The sequence below is a fragment of the Nothoprocta perdicaria genome, unplaced genomic scaffold (genome assembly GCF_003342845.1).
Source record: "Nothoprocta perdicaria isolate Ctin4 unplaced genomic scaffold, notPer1 scaffold_33, whole genome shotgun sequence".
In the NCBI taxonomy this organism is placed as follows: domain Eukaryota; kingdom Metazoa; phylum Chordata; class Aves; order Tinamiformes; family Tinamidae; genus Nothoprocta; species Nothoprocta perdicaria.
In genome coordinates, this window is record NW_020455566.1 from 2,872,051 (window position 1) to 2,881,150 (window position 9,100).

At 38.5% G+C, this 9,100-nt stretch overlaps 1 protein-coding gene across 1 annotated transcript in view; it reads left to right on the forward strand.

Annotated features, from left to right (window-relative positions):
• ZBTB8A (zinc finger and BTB domain containing 8A) overlaps window positions 1-9,100 on the forward strand; it is a 26,442-nt gene that overhangs the window by 12,407 nt on the left and 4,935 nt on the right. The window contains exons 5-7 of the mRNA XM_026043498.1: window positions 359-1,345; window positions 1,905-2,074; window positions 2,485-2,796. Coding sequence (XP_025899283.1) covers window positions 359-1,345; window positions 1,905-2,074; window positions 2,485-2,796 — 1,469 coding nt within the window. The remainder of the gene's footprint in view (window positions 1-358; window positions 1,346-1,904; window positions 2,075-2,484; window positions 2,797-9,100) is intronic.

Here is a 9,100-nt window from a genome sequence, read left to right on the forward strand (position 1 = left end):
AGCCCGGGCCGCGCTCCGCGTTCCTGCCGCCCTCGGCGCGGGGCGCTGGGATGAGGACAACGCCAGGCGCCACCGAGACGCTCGCGACCGCCCGAGGGCTCCCGCCTTGCGGAGCTTCCAGCAAGGCGCACGTCCTGTCCTCAGGAGGTGGATGCTCCCCGCTGGAGCACACGCGTCTGCCAAATAATGTGCCCAGGTTTATTGGGCTGCTTGCATTTCTGGAGTCTTTGCCTTTCAAAATACAATGTAATGTTATGCATATTGTTATTTAAAAGCATGTATTTTGAGCAAGATTATTTTAAAAGCTACCCGTAAAATTGGGTTTGGTTTCTCTGAGTTGTAAGATGCTGAACTCAAGACTTGAATTCTGTTTTTTATTTTAGAGCAACTCTGCATTTCCCCTTTTCTGGAATGGAGATTTCTTCTCACCAGTTTCACCTCCTGCAACAGCTAAATGAGCAGCGCAGGCAGGACTTATTCTGTGACTGCAGCATCCTGGTGGAGGGCAAGGTCTTCAAAGCCCATCGCAATGTGCTCTTCGCCAGCAGTGGCTATTTCAAAATGCTCCTTTCGCAGAGCTCCAAGGAGACAAGTCAGCCAACAACGGCCACTTTCCAGGCGTTTTCTCCTGACACGTTTACAGTCATTTTAGACTTCGTGTATTCGGGCAAACTGTCTCTTACTGGTCAGAATGTCATTGAAGTCATGTCGGCAGCCAGCTATCTGCAGATGACAGATGTGATCAGCGTGTGTAAAACGTTCATCAAGTCCTCGCTGGACATCAGCGAGAAGGAGAAGGATCGCTACTTCAGCCTCTCAGACAAGGACGTGAACTCGAACGGCGTGGACCGCTCCTCCTTATACAGTGCTGGCTGGAGGGCAGAAAGCAGCCCGCCGCATTCTCACCTAAATCCAGAGCAAGGGACATGTATGATGGGTGGGAGCGTTTGGAGCAATTTCAGCTACTATCCAGCTTCTCAAAGAAACGCCCATCTCTCCAAGCATGAGAATAGGCAGGATTCCGTAAAAAAATCCAGGCACCTGGGACTGCAGCAGCCGCCTGACATTCCTCACTATAAATCAAGCAAACTCGAGGACAGAGCTTCCGAGCCGCCTGGCCACAGTGCTCAATCTGAGGAGCAAGTTCAGATTGAAGCAGAAGTTGAATCTCCGCATGTGGGATATCAGTATGGCCAAGGCTCTGATGTGATACCGAGGAGTTTAGCTGCATCACAGCAAGGGCATGAATCACCCCGTTCTTCTGGAAAATCCAAGTCTTCAAAAGCAGACGAGCCGTATCCGAGCATGCCTTCCATTCTAGGTGTCATGGGAAGCTGGGCTGAAGGTAAGAGCTGTTTTAAGTCTCTAAGGGCACAATCATCTGTTAATCATCCATTCGTGAAAGAACAGATGTTACTGACAAAGTGCAAACTGACAAAAATCACTTGTATTGCCCAGAAATGTAAGTTTGGAAAGTTTAGCTCTACTTATAGTATTTATGAATGATGGAAATACTTGTTTAAATTTGTCCTGATAGCTATGGTAGTTTATTAAAACTAGCCTTTCAAAATGCCAAACTTTAGTGTCTCCACAGCTTCATCCTGCAAGTACAAGTCATTAGCCTTTTTGTATTTTTTTAAATCCATTTTAATATGGAGCACTAATTGAACCGCTATGGACCACTCCATTTCCTTTACTGCACTCCTGTGAAATTAACAGGCAAGATAAGATCTTTGCATTTGACAAGACTATATAATAATAAACAAAAATGCCTCCTCATCTTTTCAATAACTAGTAGAATATCTCATCACTAGACTTGTTACAACTTTAAAAGTTCTTCTTAAGTTATTTTCTAACAATTATTTTCTAACTTTTAAAGTTTTTCTTAAATTCTTTTCTAACAGATGACCTGCCCAGGATGAGGTTCAAGTGCCCATTCTGTACACACGTGGTGAAAAGAAAAGCAGACCTAAAGCGTCACCTTCGCTGTCACACAGGAGAGCGCCCTTATCCTTGTGAGGCATGTGGAAAAAGATTTAGCAGGCTAGATCACCTAAGTAGCCATTTTCGAACAGTATGTATTTTTAGTAGCTGCATGATCTGTTTAATATGTAAATCTAGCTGTGTTAAGTATAATTAAACACAGTATAAGTGTATCCCATTGTTATACTGCCTACCTTAAGAGGTAGTACAAAATGAATCTGTTTTTGTTTAAGTAAATATGAAGTATAATTCAGATGAAAATCCATTGCTAATGGATGGCACAAAAATGTACTGTGCTGTAAGTCCTGTAATAGAGTCTAAGTGGGCAATTATAGAGCCTTTGTTTTTAACATTTGGATGCCTGTCTCTCAGAATGGGTTAACATTACTATTTGTCACTGTTCCAGCCCTACTTTTTGTTATCCTAAAAGAAAAAAAAAAAAAACCCACACTTCTTCCTTATGGATAAGATATCAGATTTTGTTCATTTCCATTTTCCTAGATTCATCAGGCTTGTAAGCCTATCTGCAGGAAGTGTAAACGCCACGTGACTGAGCTGACGGGACAAGTGGTCCAGGAGGGGACAAGACGTTACAGACTCTGCAATGAGTGCTTGGCTGAAGCTGGCATAGACAGTATTCGCATTGACTTGGACACTGAAGCACCCCTTGAATTCCCACAAGAAGGGGATAAGGATTCCAGGTGGCACTATGGGGAAGACAACAAGTCTGACGTGGAGATTGTAGAGGATGGCTCGACCGACTTGGTCATTCAGCAGGTTGATGACAGTGAAGATGAAGCAGAGGAAAAGGAAGTAAAACCCAATATTAGGTAGTTGCGAGATCAGAATTAGTAAATGATCCCTTTCACGTTGAATTACCATGTCTTGACCACAATCCCCCACCAGCCTGTTCTTTTCATACAAAGACATACTGGTTTCTCTTGAACAGTCCAAGCTTGCATGAATTTATGGACATGCCATTGATCCCCTTTTGAATTTTGTTATCAAAATACCCACATCTTGCTTCATTAGAAATAATCCATCCTTAAATGGAATAATGAATGAAAAAGGAAACTGAGGTACTACATGGATAACTTTTTATAGTAGATAATGAGTCCCTCCTAAAAACCTCTTTCAGTGGGGTAGAGTCTAAATATTTTTTAAAAAGTCAGAAAGCATTGTAATTTACCCACTTCTTGGACTTTTAGAGATGTGGGGTTTATATGCAGTATTACCTGGTGCTCAAGAAAGTTTATGTTCCCTCCACCAACACTGTAGAATACAGAGAAAATCTCTTTTCAGCATTCATGGAAGATGAATCTTCACTTCTGAAATTTCATGAAGTCTTTGTATAATGATTAGAAAAGCCTGTCAGAGAATTAAGAAAGAAGATATAAAAATGTTTTAGCATTTATATGTGGAAAGGCACTTTCTTTTAAAAAATTATTCTAATAAGGAAAATCTTTGAATCTTTAGCAGTTCGAGAGATATATCTTTATAAGAAATGAGACATGCATACTATTCCTAGTCAACACATCAAAGGTAAAATGATTACTATTATGGATCATTAATTCGTACCAATACAAGTTTTGTTCACTCTGAAAATTGGAAACTCAAGTCTCCAGTTGGGGTATGTTTTAGTAACCATAGGCAAAATACTTTTTTTTTTTCCTTTTAAATATTGGAAGTGCTGATGTGATGGGAGTGTTAGCCCTGTATCATCAGCATGACCAGTGGCAGTGCCAGCTTCTCAATGCCAATGTGAAGGAAACATTTTTTACAAGGCTGCTTTGGCCTTTGTTTTCTTTCCTTATCCCCTTCTGTAATTGCAAATGATGATGACAGAGCCAGCTAACTTGTGCATTATATATATTATATCATGAGAAATTGAACTGATGAGCTTTACATCTGAAGCCGTTGACTATTCTGGTTTGTAGTGACCTGTACTCAGTTTAAACTGGTGAGTTTTAAGATGCAGTCATTATCAATTTACATATTCACAGTCACTCAGTTATCAGCAGATTGTTAACCTTTTTTGGTTTTCAAGTATACACCAGTGAACAATCCTTACTGAAAGCTCCAGACATTGTGTTTGTGTTACTTTACCTACAGTGAGACTACAAGAGATGATTAACGATGAAGAAAGTTTACTTTTAAACAAAATGAGCCACTTTATTTTCGAACGTAATGAGATTATCCGTCTCAAGCAGCACTGTATACAGGAAGAGAACAAAAATATGCTGCTAGGGTGCTTTTACTTTGTATTTTCTTGGACAGAAATGAATATTACTACAGGCTTCATTCTCTGATCACTGAAGTCAATGGGAAGAGGCTTTGATTTTTTTAATTTTTAATTTTTATTACTGTGTAAGTATGTTTGGCTGAAACCTGGGATTAATTAGGGAACAAATCCATATATATACTATATAATCTCTTTTCCGGGGGCAGCTACAAAGACATTATTTTAATTTCTGTAAAAACTGTATAGCCTTATCAATATCATCATGACCAGAGAGTGCAGCATTTCTTACCAGGTTGCAGATGACTCGCTTGCAAGTCTCTTAAATGAGAGCTCAAGCGCTTCCTTACCAAGTTCACAGTATAAGTATTAAGTGCTTCCCTCTCCCTCCCCCCAAAATTTAAAAGACTGTCAAGAAGTAGCCTGCTTGTATGTTTTAAGGAAAGGCTACTTATTTTTCCCCAGCTAGGGAGCAGTATTTATTGCTCCTACAAAAATTAGCATTCATAATTTTGAACTTGAAAGGCAGGCGGAAAGGGGGAGGATTTATCAAACTTTCTAATGACCCTTTATTATATGTTACACTTTATTCAGCAGTCCACAAAATGGACTGGATGTGAAAATAGTTAGTGATTATTGGGAGCTTATTGCTCCAAAAATTTGTTATACAAAATGGTTAGAAATATTCAATGAACAACCTTAATGAAATCAAGTATAGAACAAAGAAATATATACAGGAATATGGACGGGCTTCCATCAGTTACAGGATGCTTGCAGAAATAGAATTTAATAGTTTTTCCCATTTTCCTTTAAATTAAACAGTATGCACAATAAATTCTAGGTATCCATGCCTACTGTCCCAGAATACTAAAAAACTGGGATGTGTGTGTGTGTATTTGGGAATCGATTAAGGGGAGGGGAAATGACAGTGTCACTCATAAGATTGAAATCTCAACTGCCCACTCTAAAGATGAGAATATTAAGGGGTTATATATGTCTGGGGAAGGATTTCACGAGTAAATGGATTTATAGATCAATATTCACTCTGATTAGAAACTCTCTTAAGAATAGTGAGGACCAGATGGTTCAGAAAAAGATGTGAAATACTATAATGGACAATTTTATAAAGAACACTCTATCCATATGAATACACTTACATATAGGCAGATAAACTGCTGATTTATGTCTTGGCAAACAAGGGTTTTTATTACTGTTTTACATTATTATTCTCAGTAGCATAAATAAATATTTGTAGTCATTTTTAAAGTATCTTGCTAAGCTTCGAGTTTTAGCTCAAGACTGCAATTTCCATATGTCAATTATGTTTTGTATTTAAAAGGGTTTAATTTTTACATTTGTTGCCTTATTTCAGTTGTTGTTCCCTTATTTTTGTATTGCAAGACAAGATAAATGTTAAGTGCCTTATATTTTCTACACTGTCCTATGTTTTACGTACCCAATCATATATTTAGCTTGTTTTTCTCTAAATGAAAGAAATCATCATTTGTTTGTTTGTTTGTTTCTTTCACCTTCTTGCATTTCCATGCTCTGGTCACTCTTTCCATGTTCCTTTTAATTTCACATACCGCTCAGGAGCAGAAGTAACATTTCCTCCTTTTCAAGGAGGAAACCAAAGGTCTTGTAGGAAGCTTCAAAACAAACAACTGTGAGAATCGCTCATTCCATAGGATTGTTCCCACAAAACTTAATTTATTGATAAAAACCAATTTTAATGTGTTGCTTTTAGAACTTTGCCAGGGTACATTTCATGATGTTATCTTCAAATCCTCGAGAAGGCTGCTTAGGACTACACTGACTTCTTCTGCCAACATTGATCCACACAGATTCAGTTTCTGTACTCTCCCTATGTACAACCACGTCTGGGTGTTTCAAATTATTCAGGACAGGAACAGGTTGCCCAAAGAGGCCGTAAAACCTCTGTCCTTAAAGGTTTTCAAGACTTGGCTAGACAAAATCACGGATGAGCTGACGTGATCTTGATGCTGGCCTTGTTTTCTGTGAGAGGTGGGATTAAAGACTTCCAGAAGTTTCCAAAAATCAAGAGTTCTCTGATACCTCTCAAATTATTTTTATTAGTTATCTTCATTGTGCCTTTTTCTTCCTTACACTTCTTCATGATTGTTTGCCTTGGATGCTCTGGATATTACTTGTTTATGTGTTTTTTCATTCTTCACTGATTTTCAAAATGTCTTTCTCTTCTGCTTTACCATTCTGCATTTCAACTGACTAATATTAGGATTGAGGGACACTCCTTTTTTAAACCTCAACTTTCCATGGAATCCTAGTGTCCTTGTCCCTTTGTCTCCTATCTGTACTTTGTCACTGGAAGACTGTCTCTGTTTGCTTGGCTCATGTTTTATCTTGTGTTCATGAAACCATGGTCAAGAATGAAGACATAGATTTGTCACACTGTTTTTCGTACCTCTCCTCTAACTGTCCTTGTTTTGGGGCAACTACCTTGCCATCCGCTCAAAAGCCAAATTGAGCTAAATGTTGTATGCTAAAGCATTTTTCCTTCCCCTATTTCAGATGTTTCTTTAAAAAATTCTTTCTGCCTCTCAGACCTGTGGCCTGCTTGCTATCTGATTTGCTTTTCTCTTTCAACTGCAGCATGCATATCATGCCTCCAACATTTTTGTTTTCTATTAAATTACCTACAAGTCTCTATTTACTATTCTTACAGAGAACACTTACCAACAGTTGCCCATCCTCCAGGATTTGGGCACCCTCCTAAATTTTTCAATGACAGCTTACAAAAAACTTCTCCCTTGGATATCAAAATATTATGAAATATATTACAACTGTTCTTCCCTGAAGCATCTGGTCCCTGCTAGAGATATTATTCCATTATCTGGCTATGCCAATGTCAATATTTCTTAAATCTTCGTCTCTTAATCTGCACTGGCAGCAACCATCACACAACAGTATTAGGACAGAACACCTTGCAGTATGAAACTGAAATGAATCATGCGATTGTAAAATCTGACGTGACAGCTGTGATGAACAAGTATGCTGCATTTTGATGTTGCAGATATGGTGGCAGGAGTATTTTAGTTGTACTTATTAAAGTTTAATTTGCATCCTCATCCTAAGTAACTTCTAACATGTAGTTTTCCCTTAAAGTTGGATCTAAAGCTTGTGCACAGCATCTTTAAAAAAAAGACTGATAGTTCTAGGTTCTAATACCTTTGCTTCAGGTTTGTATTACTTCTTGGTGAAGTATTTTAAAATGATGCTGAAGCAATTACGTACACCACCTAGCTTCGACCTCAACAGTCCCACAGAGGATAGTTTTATTTTCTTCTAAAGGTAAGCTAGCAAAAAAAAAAAAAAAAAAAAAAAAAAAAAAAAAAAAAAAATTTAATACTAACCCTCATTAAAGCATTAAAGACAAAAGTCTAATATTTTAGTAGATGTCCCCAAATGCTGGATTTCTAGTCTCTCAACGTCTCTGGCTGTCTGTCCTTCTATCCGGCATCCTATACTTTTAGCCAGAGTAAGGTTAGAAATATCTGGCTTTGAACTTCTGATAGATTAAACAGGGGTCTTGGCTAATAGCCCCATGTCTGCAGCACCATTTATTATTTAAATAGACCTTGGTTAAGCTGAAAAATGCCTGACCTACCATCTGGCTTTAATTGAGTCAGTGGCTATGTCTGGATCCCAGGATCCCTGATAGGCATTAGCATCATTAGCATAACAAGAGCAGTGCCAAATTGAATACCTAAAATCTCTACCTAAAATCTTAACTGCTGAGGCTTAGCAGAGTCTAGGTTGGTGTTCGGTGAGGAGTACAGTTAAACTAAACTTGTTTAATTTAATTTATCCTAAAATAAAGGCTATTTTTATTCAAGCCAGGAGGCTAAAGTATCAGTCAGATTAGAATATGCAAATTCACTTGAGGTTTATTTAATATGTCTGAAAATTCATAGTTAAAACTTATTTCAGTGGACTGCTGGGGCCAGTACCTATGTGACTTGGTCAAGCTGGAACATGATAATAGTTCAAGAATCATTTTCTAAAATTATTATTTAACTTTAAAAAACTCCTGACATTTGGGTTAGTCTTACTATTAGTTTTACTTAACTCTGGAAATCCAAAGAAAAGAGGTGTCTTATTTGATGTATCCGAAAATAAGATAAAAAGAGGAAGACCAAACAAAATTTTCAGAAGAAAAAAATCTTTTCAAATTAGAAGTTGAAATGGAAAGAAAATGATTTTTCTAACTTATTCTATCTCCTGTACTAAATATAACACGCAGTTCTCTGCAGAACTCCAACTTGATACCTTTTCCTTTGGAAACGGGAACTGTTCTTTTGCCTTGTTCTAACTGGCCTGTCTCGAAGAAGGGGTTGTACCAGATGTGCTCCAGAGGTCCCTTCTAGGTGAAACTCTTCCCTGGCCTTCAAGAGCAAGACTGAAGCCGACTCGCGTTCTTACAGGCATCCTGAAGTTTTAGTCCACATTCCCTATAGATAGATAGATAGATAGATAGATAGATAGATAGATAGAACTAAAGGATCTCTGTGCTGATGCACCTCCAGTACTTGAGTTCTGGATGATCTGCTAGATTACAAAAGTATGATGATGATGATGATGATGATGATGATGATGATGATGATGATGATGATAATAATAATAATAATAATAATAATAATAATAATAATAATAATAATAATAATAATAATAATAATAAAGAAAGCTTGCAGGTCGGGCACCATGCGGTGTCTCCCTCCCTAGCACTAGCGATGTTCCCCATTCCCGCAGGGCGCGCGGGCGGAGGGCGCTGCCGGCTGCGCCTGCGAGCGGCGCGTTGCCCCTTTAACTGTGTCCCCAGCCCGCGGGCGTCTCTGTCCA